At 34.1% G+C, this 22,981-nt stretch overlaps 1 protein-coding gene across 7 annotated transcripts; it reads right to left on the reverse strand.

Annotated features, from left to right (window-relative positions):
• Positions 1 to 2,006: 2,006 nt before the first annotated feature.
• LOC142981512 (gustatory receptor for sugar taste 43a-like) lies at positions 2,007 to 21,622 on the reverse strand. 7 transcript variants are annotated; one of them, XM_076127490.1, is made up of 12 exons: positions 11,324 to 11,350; positions 10,613 to 10,811; positions 8,330 to 8,448; positions 7,764 to 7,878; positions 6,837 to 7,030; positions 6,331 to 6,478; positions 5,762 to 5,917; positions 4,976 to 5,116; positions 4,376 to 4,561; positions 3,383 to 3,492; positions 2,939 to 3,100; positions 2,007 to 2,201 (listed from the first exon to the last, which is right to left on the reverse strand). In XM_076127490.1, the coding sequence occupies exons 2-12, from the start codon at positions 10,680 to 10,682 to the stop codon at positions 2,139 to 2,141; spliced, it is 1,464 nt and encodes a 487-aa protein (XP_075983605.1). In that variant the 5' UTR covers positions 10,683 to 10,811; positions 11,324 to 11,350; the 3' UTR covers positions 2,007 to 2,138. The 7 variants fall into 7 exon arrangements, with proteins under 7 accessions (XP_075983605.1, XP_075983606.1, XP_075983603.1 ...); XM_076127491.1 differs by having other exon boundaries at positions 10,613 to 10,747; positions 11,324 to 11,344; XM_076127488.1 differs by having other exon boundaries at positions 10,613 to 10,870; positions 11,324 to 11,344.
• Between the last annotated feature and the right edge of the window lie 1,359 nt (positions 21,623 to 22,981).

Here is a 22,981-nt window from a genome sequence, read left to right on the forward strand (position 1 = left end):
GTTATCCGTGCATCTCTCTCGTTGCGTTTTGTTCCAATCAGAGCTATAGAAATGCTTGTAATTTGTGCCATAACGTGGTATGCATGCAAATTGTTGGTGGAAATTGTTGCAGCCTATTGTATGATACATTTTGTATACATTTATTACTTATACAAAAACAGTGTATTGGGTAAATGAAAGTAAAATGAATCGATATTTTTATAATAAACTTTCTTTTACCAGATTTATTTTTAATGTATTTATCACCTATGTTTAAATTGATTTGCTTCCCATCATTCATATTTTTTTTAGAAAGAGTGTGTTAATTCCGCTTAGCATACTTTATCGATATTATTATGCTGTGACAAAGTAAAGCTAAGAAAAACAAAGCTGCCTCTTCTAAAATGTATGTTAACTGGCTTTGCATTTAACTGTAATTGGCTCATTAGCTTGGCTGGTAAAGGTTTTATAAACAAAGTAAGTCTCACATTTACATATGGATAGTACATTTCCAAAACCTTTTCTTCCATAAGCTGAAACGTGAAAAATCCTCGTTCCCTTTGAATGCTCACGTAAAACAAAAAAACTGTATACAATATCGTTCAAACAATTCAGTCACGAGTCTAAATAATTCAACTTTTTTACTCTATTTCGTTTAGAATTTTATATATTGCAGTGTATTGTGTATTTGTATTAATATGTACAAACTGCAAATGAAAAGGCTTGTTTGTTTAATAATGTTTCAATATGAAGCCGTGCGAATATCATATTTTCAACGTAAATAGACACGCTGTTGACAATCATATTTTATTTATCAATATAAATTGTACTAGTTTTTGTCCAGGACTCGCGTGGTTTTTGTGAAAAGATACGCCAATAAAACGAGATAGTGCGATTACTATCTCGTTATAAGGTGCTTTAAATTCTTTTGATCGGTTAAGCAGTTTTGCTATTATATGTCAGAAGGATTGAGTCACCGTATCAAATGTGAGAATGTGACCCAGAAAAGTGAAAATCATTGATCAATACTGAAGCGGGCAAGCTTAGGCCAGATTTGAATCCAAACTTGAGCAGACCTCTTGAATGACTTGTGATTAATGGCAGAAAATTCATCAGGATGCATTTTTGTATGCCTTTTAAAACAGTTCTTGAATTGATACATCCTGCTCCTGCACTTTGTCAAAGTGGTAAGATACAGGCCCTAGCCCTTGACTTATGAGGAAATACCATGTTCGTGCAGTAGGTTAAATTTATTTTGCGTTATAAGATACCAAGATTGCATAAACTACAAGAGATAATAATATAGTTTTAGTTGTAAAGCTTTGCTACTAAAACAGTTTACTCTAACATAGCTTTTATCAGCATTAGCTACAAACTCAAATAAAATGACTGCAGCAATATTTAACACCAGGCACTATGAAAATCTAATAGAAAAGTTAGAGACGCGATGTTGGCAAGTTTTAATGTATGTTCGCCGTACGCTGCGCTCGTGAAATCATTATAAGTGTTAAATTATAAAGGTTAGTAGTAAATTATGAGTAGACGAGGAACTAATTGTGTCTTTTTAGCTTTAAGTGTATTCTTTGGGAATTTGTTTGAACAAGGTTATTTAAAACAATATCGATGATTATTGTATGTTAGTTTATCGTGAAGCTCAAAGGGTTAACTAAGATGGATTTTTCATAATACTTACCGATAATAGTTTCTTATTAGCCGCCCTCTGTTAAAGCGGGAATTATTTAATACTATGACTTTGTCCAGCCCAGACGGGCAAGGGGTCGTCAGGCAAAACTCTTTCAATTTCTACGTACCCACATAGAAAACTTTAGGCATTTTTAAATATTTGTGGAAACTATCGTTTACGTAGTACGTTAATAATCATTTCGATAATTTTATCATGAAAAAACAAAACTATAACTATATTATCATGAATACATAGGTCCCTGATGAATAATATTGTGATGTAATGCTGGATCTTAGAAATTGTAAAAGAATAGGGTTAAAATGCTTAATAAAATATGTTTTAATTATAAACCTACTCCATTTATTTATATTTACAACCATTCAGTATAAATATCAAACCCTACAAATAATCTTACAAATCTAAGGCTTAATAACAATCAAGGTACCAGGAACCCATATGCTGCAAGAGATGGGTTTCAATTGTCGTATCTTTGGAACTGTATGAGAATCACCAAATATGTAGTCACTGCTCCTATGACCTGGAAAAAGCAAACATGCATGTATAATTGAAAACAATGATTCACTTGACCGCTTCAGATTAGATTCTAGGAAAAGCGCAGTTATTGAATTGGACAAATTGAATAATGTGTTCTTCTAGTCGATTCATTCTGGAAGGAATTCTTCTTCAATTTGGTCCAGACACGTCATATGCGACAGCATCAATAAGTTGTAATAAGCATCAATAAAATGTACGTAATATGCCTAATGTGTGGTTGGTGGCTGACTACAATAAGACAGAGGTTATAGATTCGATTCGTAATCGAAACAAATATTGGAGTATTTATTTATCATCTACATAATGCGACCGCTAGTGTAGCCGTCGTCGAATTGTCAAGCATTAATTTCATGGTAAAGTGCGTGTTTGCGTTAATTCCCGTATCCTGTTATACAATAAACTTGCATCACGAAATTTTAAAAGCAGTGATTATGATAGATAATAATAGTCCTTTTTAATACTAAATGTATTTAATAAGCGGAGGAGGCTCTTTTTGGGCTCTTGGCCCGTTCAAATAAGGACAGAATAGGAAAAACTACCGTCAGTGGTCCCCTGTGGTAGGTCCTTTTAAGTTTTGAATGCATTGAAAACTAGTCGCCAATATGTTTTTCTTTAATAAACAGACACCATCATCAAGTCATGTGCTTGGCGGATTGGCGTGTGTAAACTCCTCTAATTTTACCAAGGCAACAGATCTAAATAGGAGTTAATTCTACTTACAGAAGCCATGAGCGGTCTGCTCAACGTGCACATGCCCATGGGCGCGTAGCTCACAGACTGCAGCAGTAGCTGACGGGAGAATATCTCCAGCCTTGATGGTAGCACACCAGTGGAAGGAGCTGACGTCATCAGACGACAAACTAGGCCTTCCGTTCTTTTGCCCTGAAATAAGAAAATTATAGTATTTGATAAGTTATGTTTCTGTGTTTAGGTACAATTTTGGAATCATAACGGTTTCAGGGCTGTCTAAGGCGTTCGAGCTAAACCATATACTGACTTATTACAAAGTGGACAAATTGTTCTCCTCCCTGTATTAATAAAGATTTAACTTAAGCTCAATGATCTTTAAGTGCGAATTTACGCTTGGTACAAATTCAGGAATCGTACGTCGGTGTACATTTAGTCACTTAGTATAAAATAATTACTGTATAAGACATAATTTACCTCTGCAATAGTATAATGTCCAGGTTCAACAACGACGATCATTCTTAGCATATGCGTCACACACCACAGGAACTGAAGTACTAGGAAATGCAGACGGTTTGTTGACACAACTGAAACAGATAAACATTGCATTAAAACAAGGTAAATTATATTTAGCTGTTTATGTTTAATGTATAATTAAATTTAAAATTTAACCCATTAATGTCCCACTGCTGGGCAAGGGTCTCCTCCCGTAATGTGGGAGGGGTTAGGCCTTGAGTCCACCACGCTGGCCAAGTGCGGGTTGGGGACTTTGCATGCCCAAATATATTAAACAAATTTTAGGCATCAGGCATGCAAGGTTTCCTCACGATGTTTTTCCTTCACCGTTGGAGCATGTGACAATTATTTCTAATAACCAGATAACTTCGAAAAGTCATTGGTGTGTTGCCTCGGGTTCGAACCTGCGACCACTTGCGTGGGAGGTGTCAACTTATACCACTATGTATAATTACTGTTACAAATTCGTGGTGCTGTACTTAGTAGTCGTCAAAACACGTAACGAATATTAATGCAATTCACGAAATCAATCAATATCCCGTTTAGAAACTGACTAACGCCCCTAGCGTGTCACACAAGAACTACATATACATTTAGGTTATTTTATTGACTGAAGAAATTTGCTCTATAGATCTTAGTGTGGGAAATATCTCTTAAAATGCTTAAATGCACGTTTGACGCAATGGTTTAAGCGGTCACCTAGTCGCAACAACCGTAGCGCCGCGTGTGGTGGGTTCGAATCCCACCCGGGACAAATCTTTGTGTGATGAGCACGAGTATTTGCTCAGAGCCTGGGTGTTAATGTATCTATTTAAGTATGTATTTAGAAGTATATAAGTATGTTTATCAGTTATTTGGTTGCCATAGTACAAGCTCTGCTTAATTTGAAATCAAATGATCGTGTGTGAGTTGTCCAATAATATTTATTTATTTATTTTATTTTAAGATACTTACTGATCTCCATAATCAGGAAGTAAGGAGTGACAATGAGGTGTAACAAGGTAGATATCAGTATGACAATGAGCGGCAGGCCGTAACTGTCGTCGATACGTTTGACGACGTCACACAGAGTGCCGTGGAGGGATGCAAGCCGACGTACCGCGTCACACGGTGATACTATGAGACGGGGCTCACCGCTTGCTGGAAAAGGACAATATTTCTTTTAAACTTAATATTTTACTAGTGACTTTTTTGAGATCTAGAAATGAGTTTGAGATAATAACTAAGTGCAGGAATCTCTAATTGTACGTATATTTTGCAATAGATAAAGAAACAGCATATCTTGCTCATGGGGCTTAATCAACGTAAGCCTAGACCCAACTTTACTTAACTTAACCTATATAGAACCGTTAGACCAACACGTTCTAATTAGGCATTTTGCATTTCATTCTTTGCCCTTTTTTGATCTCATAATAAACTGTAAAATCTTTTCGGATTCATCGTTTCAAAACGAAACCGCTTCCTAACAATAAACTATTTTGTGACTTCCTGGTAGGAAACTGGTGGTAACCTACATTGGCACAGTAATAAACTATATTTGCTGATTTACTTTACCTGTTCTCTTAATAATAACGACTTGTTCTCTGGAAGTCATAGAGTCCACCAGTAGGCTGACGTTAGCTGATCGTTGTGAATCAACTGGTGCTACTCTGATCGCATAGATGTTCAGAGGTGTCGCAGTTTTGGGCTTCTCCACTGAAAATAAAGAAAAGTAAATTAGTTTAGTAATTAAAAAGCAATTCAAATGAGTTTCGTGGCAATCGTGGCTCAGTGGGTAAAATACATTTCTCAAAGATCAACTACACAAATTGCTATCGCGGTGTTAGGATCATGAGGTCGATTTCTACATGCGATGACGATGCGACTTGTGGGTCTCTTTCTACTTTGCGTTCTTTGTTATCAACTTTGTCAAACATTCCACTCAAACTCCCCACGACACAAGTTCAGTTCATCGTTAACAGTCTTTTAAGTTTGAAGTAGTGAAGAGTGAAGAAAGAGTAAAAAAGTTTTTTTACAGACTACATGCGCATCGTTAGAGCACATTATCATTTTATCGTAGACATAGGCATAGGCAGAGACATATATTTATAGTATCATAAAAACTGTGTACATATTAGTTCGGGGAAAAAGTATTTTCGCATTATAGTATGTATGAACTTGTAATCAAATTTCTTTGGCTTCAAGAATCACAAATGAGTACACGGTTCTTTGGTTTATTTCAGTGAGCTCGTGAGGTACCCAATTTCGATCTTTTTTGTGTAGAGAAAAGATTTTATTACAAGTTTATACATACTATAATCCGAAAAGACTTTTTCCCAACCTAATATAATGAATACCCACCAGGTATGGAAACATGTCTAGCAGTGAGTGCAAGCGCATCGTTGACAGCTGCAAAACGCGCGCGCACTGACAGCGCGGTGAAGGCGAACTGTAGCTCTAAGATCATCACCACGAACCACAGCAGGTAGAAGCCGATGTAGTTTGTTACTACATCCCCTGAAAGTAGACATTCAAAACACTCTTTAGAGGAAAAAAGGTATAAGGTGTAAGCTTTTGCCAAAAAATACTGAATACTAAAACCGCAGGGCAGCAACAGTATGTTAAATGTACGTCACTAGAAGTTGAAGCACTAATATTTTGGTTTTATAATAATTGCATTCAGCCTAATCTATGTTTGTCCTGATCTAGGATAAATAATTTATAGGCGTTAGGCTTTGCATTAGGCACCTGCCATTATTGTGTGACGATTATTAAAACCTAGGCCATTTACATGTCATCAATAGTTTTTTAAATGGTTTCGCCTCTACATCCATGATAATAACTTAAGATGCTCCCATTTGGTTTGTAAACGAACACTAAGTATCTACTAGTAGACCATCGTATAATTATAATAAAGTGATACAACATACATTCCCTGTCCAGCTTTTTGGCCTGCAGCGCGTAGAAGGTGAAGTCATCAGCGATGAGTATGGAGAAGAACACCAGTATCGCGAGGATGATGATGCACAGCTTACGTTCTGACACTACTGAATACTGTCCGCCTATACTGTTGTCAACCTAGAAATATAAGTTATAACGGTTAGACTATCATATGTGTACACTGTACAGTCATGTATTTTTTAATAGTTTTAAGGTCATCTTGTCTATACACATAACACATGGTATAACTAATAAAATAATTGTTTAAGTAATTAATTATTTTATGCTATTACCTTATTAAAGTTTCAAAGTTCTAACATTTTACTAATTCTTAATTAGCTTGGAAGTTTAAAAATGAAAAATGTAGGAAAATCTCACTGACTCCAGGGATTTTTGCGATTCTTATAGTAGATAGTCAGTTTTTGATTCTTAATTTAGATATCTCTTCTAACGGGACTTACGGACGGATTAAACTCTCTGTGAATAGCTTCCTTACCGAAGCGACATTCTCCATAAACTGCAGCATATTCCTCATTCTTCTTGGAGCTCCATACACACCAGCTCCAGCCGTCGCGACTACGACTAAAACGTCGCATGTCGACACGACTTGCGACGTTTTAGACGACATTCTCACGGACAGCTCCACACCCACGTTGATCTCTGCTACTAGCCCGAATATTGTGCATATTACTGAAAATGAAAACATAGTTATGTGAGTATCTGTGGTTTTATGTTAGCCTGGTAGCAAAGGGTTCATTCGAATCGCTTTATACGAGGTTAGTATTTGAGATGAAAATTATATACGAGAACTGATGGAGAACTGGCAAAAATTCTAAAATTGGACTCGGACCTATACATTTTTTCTGGTACTTCTTACTTATACAAGTCTTACTTTTAGTGTTTGACTAAGTTCAAACAACATCTTGATTTAGGATGCGATTATTATCAAATGATAAATTTGATGAAAAAACAGCATTGAACGCCCGTACAGTCATATTAATAGAAAACAATATCTTAAAAATAAATCAAGTCTTGTACTACAAAAAGTAAAGCCATAAAGTTGATGATTGCTTCTGTGCTACTAGATTTAAATTGAAAGTCTGTTGTTGTACAGTAAACTACAGTCTATCAAGTTTTCATTTCGAATAGTGGCCCAAAAAATATATCACAAGTTATTTGAGAAACTGCGCAGTACAATAACTATACTAATGTATAAGTAACGTTACATGAAAAAGTCATAAACAAAATTAGTTAATATCATTAAAAAAATAAAAATTGGTTTTGTTATTTACTGCTAGAAGGATTGGATTCGCAATTAATTTGATTGGATCTTTTTTATTTGTTGGTAAACAATGTAATGTTTTTGCCCTAAATATAATGTAACTGAGAGTTTTTAATTGATACATATTTATAGTATAGTTACCTAAAACTGTAACTAGTATGTAGCTATAGACACACATGGCACTGGATATGGTGACTGTGAAGCCATTGCTGCGGGACTCGAACCTCAAAGGGGCGAGACCGAAGAAACTTGATATCTGAAACATATTATGATAATGAAATTACAATTTTTTCTTATTCTTAAGTTTCTTCTAGTCTAGGTTAATTTAAAAGCCTAGGTTAGTTGTAGTCTATTTATAGGAAATGCGCTCCTCATTTATCTCGATTCGAAATACCAGGATGGCAGTAATGTAAAAAGTAATTCCTAACAAAGCACCTCCTCCCACCTCAACCCGTGACGACAATTTCTCTCTCTCTCTCTCTCTTTCTTTCTTCGAGTCAAACAGTCCCTAATATCCCCAGCCTCAAGTACTAGGATAACAGTAAGTTTAAGAGCTCTTGAATCAGGATATCCCCAACATCAACCTATCGGGTAGCAGTAGGGTGCGCTACCCTACTGCTACCGGATGGCCCGCTTTTAATACATCTTCCCCCGTGTGTTACCATTCTGCAAGTACCAGGAGGACAGACAAGTACAAGAGGTCTCACCCTAAGTATAAAAGCATGTGCTCCTCCGACCACGCAGTGAGTGGCGCGGTCTGCTCGCGGCTCCGGCTCGGCGGACACCGTCGCCGCCGTTGCTCCATCAACCTTCGCTGACTCCACGCCTGCAAGAAGAAAAATTAAGAAAATAAATTATTGTGAAAAATAAACAACTTATTTCTTGAATTATGAATAGTATGTTTTTTATAGTTAGCTTTTTACAGTATATCAGTTTCCACACATCTTAGGAGATTTGAAAATATTTAGTAATAAATATGTTCAATAGATTCAATATAATAGTTTAATAACCATATGACATCTTAATACATAACTTATTCTACCTAAGTCTGCCTACTGAAGTTTTGTAATAAAGCTTTGCTACAGAAGCAAATTCGAAGTAAAATGCATAAATGCGTATAATACTTATGCGCTTTTCGCAGAACCTCATGAATTCTACGTTACACTATAAACACATCGCAAGTTACTATAAAACTCGATAAACAGGCGATTTTCCCATAAAAACACTCATGAATAACACCCGGTAAAGTATTCTATTAGAGTGTCAGTCGGTATATTAAAACGCGATATCTATCACTTTACAGCATTCAATGATAGAGAACTTTTTAATTATCTTTGCAAAACACTCGAGCTTCATACCAGTAGAAATTAAACCTTGTGTTACAGTATATAAAGTAGATATTTGTATAAATGCGAATGTTGTAGCGGCAATAGTAGGTTGATTTTTGTTAGATTGGAAATTGTTTCAAATGATTTTGTGAATGTTATTGCTTGAAAACTCTTTGTTTCCGTTTGTGTTGCTATCTCCCTAGTGATATTGTCAAAAGACCCAGAGAAAGAAAAGAGGGAGAGCATGGCTATTTTTTAGGTTTTGTTACTACGTACATGTTACGGCTGACAAGAAACTATTATAGTATAGAATACGTTTGGCAAACGTCTAGTTGCAATAAATCTAGGTAGGAAATAATCTCTACAAAATTGTGGTAATTTATCACAGTCATTCCACAGTTTTGTGTTAAAATCAAATGTTAAAATACCATCTCTAGTCTAGACTCGTATTTATCAAAGATCGTGTATATAAAAAGTAAATTAGCATCTGACACTTTATCGTCTCGTTCTACTACATAAAGTAAAGCAATTTGTAATAAAAACTGAAAACAATATACAATGCAATGTAATTAAAATCAATCAGTGTAGTAGGACGATAATGAGAAACGTTTATTGAATGTAGTTTGTTCTGAAACGTTCATAAATATCTAGAAAAAATATTGAAAACATTTTGTCTTATACGTTTGACAATCCGATAATAAGAATAAAAGCCATTTGCCCGCGGCTTATCGTGGTTTTAAATGATTCAAATAATAGTTTTCACGCTGAAAACTTTAAATTTTAGCAGATAAAGAAAAGTAATCAATTAAATACAGTCCAAAATTATGTTTTATTTTGACAGTTTGCAAAAAAGTCACAAGCCATCAAGAAGACCCGTGGGTCCAGTTGACTGAATGCTCGTATTACAAAACTATTTTTATGAAAAAAATGTTATTTCTTTTTCTCCACGACAAGTCATTCTTTATCGCGTTAAGGGACTGTACACGTGTTGCATCTTAGAACAAGTGACGTCACAAGTCCCAAAACACTACTTTTGTTTTGTATGAGTCAGCTTAAAGTAATATCTACATATCATCACATAGATGATAGTAGTTCGCGGGAGGCCATTAATCAATATTGCTATCTACTAGATTTATAGCCATACTCACTACTCAGTCGTATGTGCGAACGTAAACACTCTAATCGATAAAATTAGGACCACATCATATTTGAGAAATAAATCAACGACGAAAATAAAGTATTAGAAAACAGTATATTTTGAATTTTGTTTTTGTTTGAAAACAGTATAATAATATCTTGATTTTGTAATAAAATTGATGTTTAATAAAAAGGCTACAAGATTAGTGGCGTGAGCCCAGATAGTAATCAGTGTAAAGCTGTGTAATCGAGGTCAGTAGTAGATGGGTAGCCGTTTGCAAGAAAACGTCGTAATGTGGTTCCTATTTCGGGTGTCTAAAAATTTGTTTAATACATTTATTGAGTGCATGCAAAGTCCCCAACCCGCGCTTGGCCAGCGTGGTGGACTCAAGTCCTCACCCCTCCCCCTCGTTTGGGAGGAGCCTCATACATTGAATTGTCATTAAAATAAGGTATATACTGAAGTAAATTATTAATATTAAGATTATTACAGAAAATCAAATTAATAATCTTTTAAATACTCACAAAATATCTCATCAACATCAGGCGGAACAGCTAACGCATGGCCACAATTAAACTTATACTCGTAAACCATATTTTAAATCACACCAAAACTATCCCGTACTATGAACTGTATTTCTCTATCGACTGTCGTTGTTACTATGGCAACGCAAACGAGTTGCGACAGTTACCGCGAGATCATGAATACCGTGGTACGAGGCAACTGACCCAAAGTCTAGAAATGTACTGAGAGTTTTCGCAAAAACAAAAAGTACTTAAACACTAATAAATGTACAATTTAATTCACTCGGTAGACTATACACAGTTGACACGAATAAATGAAGTCTTTCAAACAAAAAACCCACGTCTTACTACTTTGATGTGAATAACACACGAATTATATGAATCTGATATTCTTTCACGATAATAACACGAGTTTATTTTAGGAAAAATATGCATAAAAGTCTTTAACTGGCACTTGGTCAGCGTTGTGGGCTTAAGGCCTATCTCCTCCCTTGCTCGGTGAGACGGTGACCCTAGCCCAGCAGTGGAACAGTAATGGTTTGAAAAAAAAATGCAATTATCTTGGTATAAAATCTTAATGAACAAATCAAATACTTTTATTTTAATTAACGCAATTTTTTTATCTTATTATAAAATCTTAATAAAAAACCAAACAGTTTTATTATAATAAACTTGATCAAAAACTAATAAAATAGCTATTCTCTGTCTAACCACTATTCCGTATGAAATCACATTGACGAATAATAAAAAACTCGAACAATCTACTCATTATATCAATTCTATAAAGTGCGTAGTAAGGAAATCAAAACTGAAGGTGCTCATTTCCTGAAAACTTCAATAACCATTATACTTTGAGTACTACATTTTATTTGTGATAAAGCTATAATAATGTTATAAATGTGCCTGTTTTCGCTTTCACCGTTAAACCACTGATGATTTAAGTGTGAAGAGCGGCTACGTCTTTAGGAGTGACACGTTTTTTCCATAGAAATACTCGAAAACTAAGGTTTCAACATTACAACTTTTTCTTAAATGTGCAGCGGTGTTTTCACCTTCAAAAATTGCGATTTATTGCTTAACCCATTTATTCATAACGAAGTAAAATGATGCATACTATAACTAGATAATTATCCATTGGTGACTAAAGATAGCTAGAAAGTATAATTCTTCTCCGAGATTAAAATTTTGTCACTATGTTATGTTAATTTAATATACTATATCGTGGTGATTTTCTGAAGAAAGTTCTAACAGTAAAAATGTGGAGAATGGTAAAGATGAACTTAGCAACGCTTATAAGGTCGTATACTCAATTTCCTTGATTTTACCCCTTGATTCAGAATCCCATTCACACTAGCTTACACCTAGGCAACTTATTTCCAGTACTTTTTCTATACAGTGAAATTGTATATCTAATTATATAACAAAGTTGCTAACTGATAATTATGACACTCTTCAAATAGTTCTACAATACAACCACGTTGAATAATAGTTTTAGTTATCAAGTGACGCTTGACCGTACAGAAGGTAGGTGTTAATAAAGAATACGGGGTACGTACTCGTTTTTTTAAATTTTCATGTTTGTGAGAAAGTGCGATGATGAAGAAACAATATTGTTCGAAATTAATAATATTTTTGGTGTCTACGTTGCAATGAAGGAAAAAACTAGTTTTTTTTGATACTTCCATAAATATTTATTATGCTAGAAAAATAGTTATTCGGTCAGCACAGCCGGCAAAAAAGTGCGTTGTACAATACAAACTAAACTCACAAAATAAAAGAATCATCATTAAACAAACAGCCAGAACTACAAAAAAATACTTTCACAAAACAAATCATAGCAAACGTGAAACCTCCTAGTCACTTCTGTCTCCCTGGTACTGTCATGTCAACTCGTTATAAAAATACAAAGAACGCGGGCTATCGGCTAACACAAACCAAAGGCTGTTTGTAAACAAAACTATTGAACGAGTGAGTGACACTCACGCTATGGACTTTCACAACAAACAATAAGGATTGTTAAGCCTAGGACTTTATAATCGATAGTTGTACCAGGTTTGTAGCATTACATAGAAGTTATCTTAGAGTCTAATAAGCTACTAATTACGCATTATATGCCTTGACTCCAAGGTAGCTGCTTAGTTCTCCCAGGATTCGGACTTTTAGAAATTGTATGACATTGTGTTTTAGAAATAATTAAATATAATTATGTTTTCATGGTGAAGAAAAACTTCGTGATATATAGATTGGATGATAGAGTTCTTTAAGACAGTTCTTAATTGGCTACCGTGGTGGCCATTACACATAATCTCTCCCTCATTTCGGGAGGATATTTTGTCTAACAGTGCAGAATATTTGATGGCATTTTTAACGAGTATGTTACGCAATGCATATTTCCTCGGCAAAGTCTTGTTTCTAATCTATCTTAAGATTCGATTTCGGGAAGTTGTCTTTTAAAACCAATAAAAAGATGAGGTCATAAATCTCTTTTCAAACATTACAATATCTTTGGTCTCTAAATTCAGTTGGTTTCTCTTTGATGTCGCTCGCTCATGATTGTCTTATGCATATTATATATATCGTGATTCCCAGATGCATATTGTATGCAATATTATGCAATATTCTGCTTTTACCTCTTAGAAATAACTTTTCGATCTTCACAAGCAGTAGACCAACAAATCTCTTTTAATACAGTATCACACCTTTTAAAGAAATACTAATCATGTATAGCATGCATTTGATCATTGTCTATGATCTGTTCCATTTAAAAAAAATGCTGCGTCTATTTTTCTCGGGTAACTGTCATTTTCAGTGACAAACCTCATCAAATTGCGTTCCTCATTCAGTAAATAGTCTACGTCATCAAAACACGTAGTAACGAGAACGCAATATACAGGAAAGTAATCATTATTGACTCACTATCATTTGTTTATTCCGTTACACGCAGACACACCCACAGACGTAATTAGACCCGTGATTTAGACAATGACCCTCGTAGAGGTGTGTCATTGTAAGAATAGTAATGCCCTAGCTGTTATCCGGCTACGGCGGCCAGTTTCATTGACAACGGCTTCCAGTTCTGGAAAACATTGTGCACACACACTCTCGGATACTAAAAACAATATCAAATATCACGGTTGGCAACCAGTGTACGTCAAATTGATGATCTGTGGTTCATTGTTGCTTTGACGTATTAATCACAATAATCTAATGTAGATAACGATGTACAGTAAAGGGGCTTCCAAATAGTTGTCAACTAAGATATGTGATTCATCAGGACTTTGTTTTTAGTGTCCAAATGTGTGCACAACACACAGGTACAGTAGACTATTCCTTCACTCTCATAGCCTGGTTTGACGCATAGCTAAATAATACGTAATAGATTAGGCTGAATTAGGCAGGACAGTCACCTTTATGTGGTCTCTCAGACACAGAGGTGAACTAACCTCAAATTTCCTAAAAACGGGTCAGAAAATCCAGAAATGCGTAGCGAAGTCACTCAGCAATTCTTGACAAAAAAAAAAATCGTTTATGGTGAGAACCCTAGATTTTCGATGGCAGTCGCAAAGTCAGTGGAATAACATGCGGTACTGTATGGTTGAACCCTTATGAATAATAGATTGAAACAAAACAAACAATCGTACGTAATGTTTTAACAAACAACTATCAACATTGTAGTGAGCTGTAACTCATTATTTTGTAATTCAAACCTCGGCTGGAGGTTATTGGACTATAAATACTTAGTTGTAAAATAATAGCAAAGTATATTTTTCGATAAATAAAATTATTCTTTCACAAGACTTGGTTTCGCTTCCTTACTGAAACATATTTATTGAGTAATAAAAATATTTATGAGTCAGATTCCTTATGCTTTTCGTTGCTCAGAAATAAGTTTTTGTAACATCCTACTAATTCCTGTAGCTGTATAGCGGGTCATTGAGAAAAATCACAATAACTGATTTCGGTTCACAAACAATTTATGATAAAAATGAATCAAGGACACTCACGCATCTAGGGATTATTTTCATTTTTTACCAATAATAAATGATATATTATAAAATGCGAAGGTTTGGGAGTATTACTGAAGTGAGCAAATATTACGGAACCGATTACGATAAAATTTGGTATGTATGTAGCTGATGACCTAGAATAAAACATAGGCTACTTTTTATCCCGGAGTTCTTCGGGGTCGGGATTTACACAGGATTGAAGGGTTTCAACGCAGACGAAGTCACGGGTGACTTTTAGATACACATAAATAAGATTTTATAAACCTATTTGTCGCAAACTCGCATAATTTTATTTTTGTACCCATAAGCCACGCGTATAGTTATTTCAGTACCACTCAATCATCAATACTGTCTACATTAGCATCATTACGCTGACGTATGTATAAAATGTTTACATCAAAGATCAGAAAATGAATCAAAATTCCCTTCAATCAAAATGTTCACGATTTACATTGCTGAATATTTTTGCACGCGTGACGTTTTTCGCGTTGAAACAGCACGTCTAAAGCTGAAATCTATTTATGTTGAATATTGAAATGGAGATCTATGCCATCATGCAATTATTTTTTGTTTACCTGTTCCGTCTAGTATATGGAATTGACTGTGTTTATTGTTTTGTATGCTTTACTTTCATATTTCTTTGCCAGTTGCCCTCACCAGTCACTAAACGATCTGCGGTCATTCCGTAGATGGGTGACCGCCGATTGTGTTTAAATTGAGCGTGAGCACGTTAAATATTTTAAGTGTAAATCAATCACTCTTTGAATTTGGTGAGACTAAAACTTTACACATTTTTTATTACATGAGTACTTCACTCACTTCCGTACCTTAAGCAATCACTTTTATTTAGTGTGGTCTCATAATAATTTCAATTAAACAGTGGTTTAATTGAACTTGGGGCCATCACGCTACAGCGTGTCTTGATTTGCTTTTACAACAGGTACTTTAAGAAAAATAAAATTAGTATATCAATTAGATAAATATATGTAGGCTATATACGAAAGTTAACGTCCTTAAAAATAGACCATTAGATCCGTTTTTCTACATAAAATATGACTAAATGATAAACTATTATCGTGGGCCAACCGCACATCATCGAATTTACATCACAGCCATTCAACTTTGAACCCTCTCCCATTGTGATAAAAATTTGTTAGAACGATGATCTGTTGATCCAAGGTGTACCGTTTGACGTCAAAGCCTATTGAAAAAGTTTTTCGGGTTACTACTATAATAGAATTTAGGTATTGTCCGTGGGTGTATGATTGAATGGGTGTCGATAAAAATCGTTAGGGTTGGAGGCACAAACTGTAATGCAAGCTGCTTGGATTCTGCGGTTCACGGGGGCAAGAACACAACCACTATAATTCCCCACAAGATGGACCGACGTCCGGAGGTTGCCGGAGTCCGGAGGTTGCCGGAGTCCGATGGATGAGGGCGGCCCAGGACCGGTCCTATTGGCGCTCGATGGGGGAGGCCTTTGTCCAGCAGTGGACGATTCCCGGCTGAGATGATGATGATGATGATGAGACAAAGTAAGTTGCTAAAAATCCTAAACTGTAAGCTTAATGCTTGGTTTATAATAGGAATGAGATGGGTCATGAGAATGGTACAAATGTAAACTGCAATTAACTCTCATCTATTATTTGAGACGTTAAAAAAATGGTTTAGTTCCTTTCCCACTGCTGGTCAAGAGTCTTCTGGAATGAGGGTCAAGTCACTTTTTTTTTTCACCGTGATGGTCTTAATATGTTTTTGTCCGTCACTTTTATAAACGAAGCGTGATGCTATGTTCGTGTTTCAGTTATTCCGTACAATACGAGAAGCTTTGTAAACAAAATTGAACGCGATTACAATCTACCAACTTGTTTATTATATTCTAACATAAATAACGTGCACGTTAAATGGACAATATTGAATCAATAGATCTAGTTCATACACACAAACAGTCACACACACAGTCATGATTAGAATATAGTACGTTGACTAAACGTTTTTTTTCATGGTTCTTTGCTAAATGTTAGTGTATTTAATTTTGTATTGTATTTAAATAAAATTTTAAAGTCATGAAAGTCGAGAAATATGTTTTTAAAACTATGGCTATGGATGGCTTGCTTTTCATGATATGACTACCAAATAAAGTCTGAGATTTTGGATGCAGAAAATATCAAACACATTTTTATTTCGAGGCAGCACAAGATATTACACCGCATTTCTTATTTGTACACACAATGTTGAAACATTTGAATTGATTAACTGGCTAAAAAATGATCGATTTTAATTGTTCTGTTAAATATTCTTTTCATTTTTACAAAGTCAAAGACGATAAACCTGGACCTTTGACAATCTATCTTAGAAATAAGCTTAAAAAATGCATGAAATTGATCCAACTTAAACAGTATATCCTTATAAATGTTCCCCTATTATCACAAGCCCTGTAGACTCAGTCATGTCTTCAACAAACGTAAACATCACTAACGCCTTGAATACTGTATGACACATACATTCATGTTTGTACAACTTGGAATCTTCCAACGTCATTTTATTTGCTTTTGTACGGTTAAAAATCCATTTTTCCATGGCAAAGAATAGATGAATTGCAGATTATAACTAAAATAACAAGGAACAATGAGTTAAAATGTTCGTTCATGAAGAAAATAGATTACGGACAAGCTTAAGATGATAAAATCTTTGAGATTATCGGTAATAATTTTATGAAGTGGTGTTAGTCATTAAAGCAGATTATTTTGCGTAGGCACTGAGTAAGGATTTAGAAGAAGACATATTATTATTATTAGATGAGGACATAAATCACACATACAATCATAAATTATAATAATAATGCTATGTCCAAATTTACCATATACAATAGGTACATTTCAGGATGGTCTGATATGACATAAAAAATGGCATTATTTAAATTGAAACATGTTATGTTTGTACACATTGTATGTATTGATATACATAACACATGTTATATCAACAGAAAGTGTTCAGATTATGCCTAAGCTACTTATAACGTTTCCTCCAAAACAAGGAAGTACTCAAATACCATTAAGCGTATTTATAGCTGACCCGACCACACCAAACATTGTTTTACGCTAATCGTTTATTGACAATGAACCACTAAAAAAAGACAATGCGGATTTAATGAACTGCAGTTATTAAGCCAATTAATATAAACTTTATTTGCAAAAGAAATTGTAAACTTATAAACATGTAGAGGTGTGAAAAAAACCTCTTCTGCAAATTTTAGGTTCCTAGAAGTTAGTGGAAAATGTCCAAGTTGTTTTTGTTGTTGCTGTTCATTAATATAGGTAATCGTTGCTGATTTAAGTAAAAAGCCTTCAAGTAGTTTCAACAAACAGACTGTAGAGTGACCACAAAAAATATGATATTGATTCACACAAGACAGTAAATTAACTTTATAACTATGTTAAAAGAAAGTTAAACTAATGTTAAACTAGTGCTTCAAAGGGTACTTGAAACGTTCGGTTTTGATTTTGTCAGAAGTTTAGCAAATACAAAGTCAAACACTTTCTGGCCTGTACAAAGTTGGACCTCAACTTAAATAAAGACATTTTGAAAATTACAAAAAAGGTTCCAAACGTACCATTATAATAATACTCGATGCATTGTATTCTCAAAGGAACGCGGTAGAACAATATACTGTTTTGTTCTTCGTCCATGTTAAACACGTACACACACCGCGAGTGCAACTTATAAACAACAAATATATTTGTGTGGTGATTTATTTGACGTGTCTGTAATTATTACAGGGTATGATTATAGGTTGATAATTAGGTAGACAAACGCGCGGTAGAGACTAAAGGTTTCCTAAAGCCTTGGGTAGGTTGTAGTGCAATTTTTTTAAAGATTATTTGGTTGAGAGCCCTGCTGTAAATTTTAACTGCCTCCGTATCGCAGTGGTTTAGGTCACCACGCCGCTACCATTGCCTCGGGAGGTCGTAGGTTCGATTACAACACGGAACAATTACTGTGCAATCCACAATAATTGTTTCGGGTCTGGTTGTACTTTGTGTGCGTTGTTTGTATGTTTGTAAAAGTCGTCGCGATATAAGAGCAAATTTTAATGCGAGAATTGTCTTTTTTTTATAGATACAATATATCTATATAAGTATGTATTTAGAATTATGAATTATGTTTATCAGTTATTTGGTTATAATAGTAAAAGCTCTGCTTAGTTTGGAATCAAATGACCGTGCGAGGGTTGTCTATTGATATTTATTATAACTTTAAAGTAAAGCTAGCTAACTCAAACTAAGGTTGATTTTTGGAAAACTAAGATGCCTATGTTTGATCGTAGATTTCTAACTGATGATGATGTTTACTTTCACGATAATCGGTCCAATGGTTTAGCCGCTAAAGTCGAAAAGATGGGCAAAATTTCACTTTTATAATACTTTGTTAGCATGGATTGCCGCCGAATAACAAAAGTGTAATCTTAATAAAAATAAATCAAATACAAAGTTACTAAAAGTAATAAAATGCATTACGAATATAAATTATATAAAGAAACAAATGCATAACATTAGTAACAGTGTTACAGTGTGGATGATACCTTATAGCGATAAATAACAATGCCATTATGTGAAATAACACGCATATGTTATTGAATGCACTCCGTTAACAGAATTTAAATATTTTTAATAAACCTACTATAAAGCCGACAAGCCACTGATTTTAGAGTAACTCTCGTGATGGATTATCTAAGAAATTTTAAAGATTTCACTTTCTTTGGAAATCGGATAAAAAGTTAATAAAGCAAGTTAAACCTGGGATTATATCTTGGAATTATAAATAATCAATTTGTTGTTTACTATTTTTCCACTTCAAAACGGCTGGTCTCTTTGGACACATTGGTAAAGGCTCGATTTTCTAATTATAACGCAGATTGTACCGAGATTATAAACTAGTTATAATAATGATCTCTTTGAAAAGATGAAACGACCCACTATATCAAAAGTATCAGTAAATCATTTCGAGAACATTTGTGGCCGACATTTAAAAATTCACAATCCTTCAAGAATGTAAAAACTTTCTTTCGTATTCGGTTTCTACTGTACCAACACGTGGCAAACTGTAAGACAGTAAAAAGGATTAATGATAAAAACCTCTTTGCGGTATAAAAATTATTCTCTCGAGAACAAGTTGTAAAAAAGTTTGTAGCGTTTGAAATTGAGTGATCGTTGTTGAAGTAACATACTAACCGAGTTACTCAGATACTCGTAGTTTTGATGTACTACCATTTGATATTATCTTATCTGATAATAATTCGTTGGCAAAAATGTTAGTAAATATTTACTGAAATGATCGCTTTTAAGTTACCGGCTTTGGCAGTTCAAAGCTTTGAAGTTAGCCGAATGTTTTAAGCGGCGCTAGTCTATTCAAAACAAAATTTTCTTTTATAACTCATATACATTTTTCATTGACAGTTGCGCGGTCAGTAGTGTGACACAATGCTAATTATGAGGGCTAGAATTCGATTCCCGGGTCGCGCAAACTACTCTTATTTTGCAGCTTTCATTCGACTGTTGTACAAAAATAAGGAAATACATTCTAACTGTTAACTGTTTCTCAAAATACAGCTTATAACGTAGTTTGAGAGGCAGGGTAAAATTACCAGTGATGCAACCAAACTCATTTTGTATAAATGGCTTCCTCTGATTTATTGTATGTTTTTATATAAATAAAGATTTATTTATACATTTACACTACACTACAACAATATTTTCAGTAGTAGCCCGGTGTACTCACCCTCTATTACATGTGACTTACATTGATAACGGCAAAACGCAGGTTTATTTCATACACCTTGGGCTACTCCCTGGGTTATAAAGGGCGTGATATTTTGTATGTATGTATATATTTCCATGAACTGCAATCGGAAAAGCATTAACACTATTTAGAATTACGACACCGACGGAATCAATGTTCTATAACATAAACACCGCGTCCAAATGATTTGAATCATATGTTCAATAAGTACTAATAAAGGAAATGATACATATTATTACTAATACACATATGTTGCAACCAGCAGTTCTTCGCAACTCCGCATGTGTTCATCTTCTATTACCGAGGCCTAGTGGATGACTTTTGTAAAAACAAGGTAGCCTATGTTTGATCCCAAGGAATCTTATATATAGATATCCGACGGTTAAGTCATATAAACGTAACTAATATAGGCAGGCTTTCGTGGTTTAGTACTTTTATTTAAGTTTGCTTCTAATTTTCGTCAATGCTGAGCAAAGATTTGAGTTAAAAAAGTACATCATCTCAAACTGATTTGTTTTTGTCCCCGGGAAATCAAAGCCGATTCAGAGAAAATATTTAAGACCCAGTATGTTACAGGAAAATATTTTTATAATATGCCAGAATACAAATAAATTTCAATTTTTAGTTAAGTAAACGGTCGTTTATAAAATCGAACGTTGAAGTTAATGATCAATCACATTATTGTTAATTTGAGCTTTAAATGTCATATAAATAGCGTGACATTCTCTTTGATCCCATTCATAAACATTCGTGAAAAATGCTGATAAAAATAATTTAATGTATTCATTAACTATTAAATTTTGTGGATAAATATTTTATTTAGTCAATCTCAAACCTTGATTATTTTGACCACATTATAAAAATGGGGGCCCACTTACAAGCTATTTGATGTATGAAAGTTGCAACAATAAAATATCAATTATATTAAGATAAGGTTATTTGAATATTATGTATTGCAATTGTAAAAAAAATTAACATGTAGTATAAACTTATTGTCAACAATAAATTTAACTTACCCATTGATGCGAAAACTCCAAAACTCTAGTTTTATAACAACATTTTTTACATGATGGATAAAACTAACTAGTAACAAACAAAAACTATTTAAATACTTTTATCTTTCTCACATAGAACTCCTTTTACAATAAAAAATTACAATTATCGTCCGTAAAGTACTAGGGTAACAGAAATCGCGTGGAGATGTAGGGCGGGCGGGACGAGAACTAACGACCGAATCGTAACACGAGACGTGAGTAAGCTTAGAGCAACGACGTTACACAACGACTACTCCTTGTAGAACAGTATACATTGACGCTTCTGTACGAAATATAATTATGCTACTGGTACAAAAGCAGCAGTGGATGTTTAGAAAATTATTTGTGTAATTAATGTTGTTTTCTCATAAAAACATGAAGATATTTTTCTTGGTTAGTTTTAGTTATTATGGCAGACTTATAATGGATAAAGAAATAAAGAATAATGTAACAATGTTATGCAATAGTTTTTGTATTGGTGTCGCACAGGTATCAACAATCAAAATGAAATTATATTATCATTTAGGTTTCATTAGAGTTTGACACTAATGTTTGTATAAATTCATTAGGTAGTAACTTTTCTATTACCTGATAAAAGGTAGAGCTATGGGCAAGAGCTTCAAGGATAATTGTAGGCATTTGCTAGGTAACCTAAGCTCAAGCAAATAGTTGCAGAGATCGAAATAAAATTAACACTTGTTTTACTTTCATATGAATAAACGACAAACTAAATTCACTCGCATTAATCTAGCTCAAACCGTTTTCAGAATTCCTTAAACGAATAATTCAAAATAGAAATCCAGTTAAAGATTTTCATAATCATACCTTTTTTTCTATTAAAATATCCACTTATTTTAAACATCATTTAATCACATCCCTAGATTGGAACTCATAACCTTTAGCTCAGTAGTACATACCATAGTATATAGTAATATATAAATATTGTACATAGTATCCTTAAATACAGCCTCATCAGCGCCACCTGGTAAAACATTTCGCAAACTGTGACCTACGTAACCTTCCAATGCTCAGGGCACGAAAGTTACCATTTATGAAAATAAAGTTTCGTGTAATGGCCGCTAGAGGCGTTGCATACTTTTACTTAATTTTATCACTTTTAATATTCATAGAAGATTAGTTAGATATAATAAGATAAGTGACCTTTAATCGCACAATTTTGTACCTACGTTATGCCAATAGTTCTAGAACTTTTAGTAAACATTGTGTAATCATAATAGTATATCATCCACTTAGTATAATCTATCGATAATCTGGGAATAACATGTTTTCCAAACATCTTTTGGTTCCCATAGAATTGTGCAGAATAAAAACTCATAAACGTATTTAATGGAACTCTAATTGATATTTAAAACAATGTTGTTGTTATATATTTTTTTATTACATTACATGCTGTTTAGGTATTTTTTCAAATGTCTGGTTAATATTATAAATTTAAAAGTTTGTTTGTTACTCTTTCACACAATAAATACTAGATGCATTTTAATGAATCCCGACGCACAGACAGCCCA

This window comes from Anticarsia gemmatalis, chromosome 20, assembly GCF_050436995.1.
Source record: "Anticarsia gemmatalis isolate Benzon Research Colony breed Stoneville strain chromosome 20, ilAntGemm2 primary, whole genome shotgun sequence".
NCBI lineage: Eukaryota > Metazoa > Arthropoda > Insecta > Lepidoptera > Erebidae > Anticarsia > Anticarsia gemmatalis.

Coding starts and splice junctions, on each gene's coding strand:
- LOC142981512 (XM_076127486.1), bottom strand. CDS start 18,308: ATGGACGAAGAACAAAACAGTATATTGTTCTACCGCGTTCCTTTGAGA. Junction 5,918..6,330: donor CAAAAAGCTGGACAGGGAAT/GTATGTTGTATC, acceptor GTCTACTTTCAG/GGGATGTAGTAACAAACTAC. Junction 5,117..5,761: donor TAGACATGTTTCCATACCTG/GTGGGTATTCAT, acceptor CTTTATTTTCAG/TGGAGAAGCCCAAAACTGCG.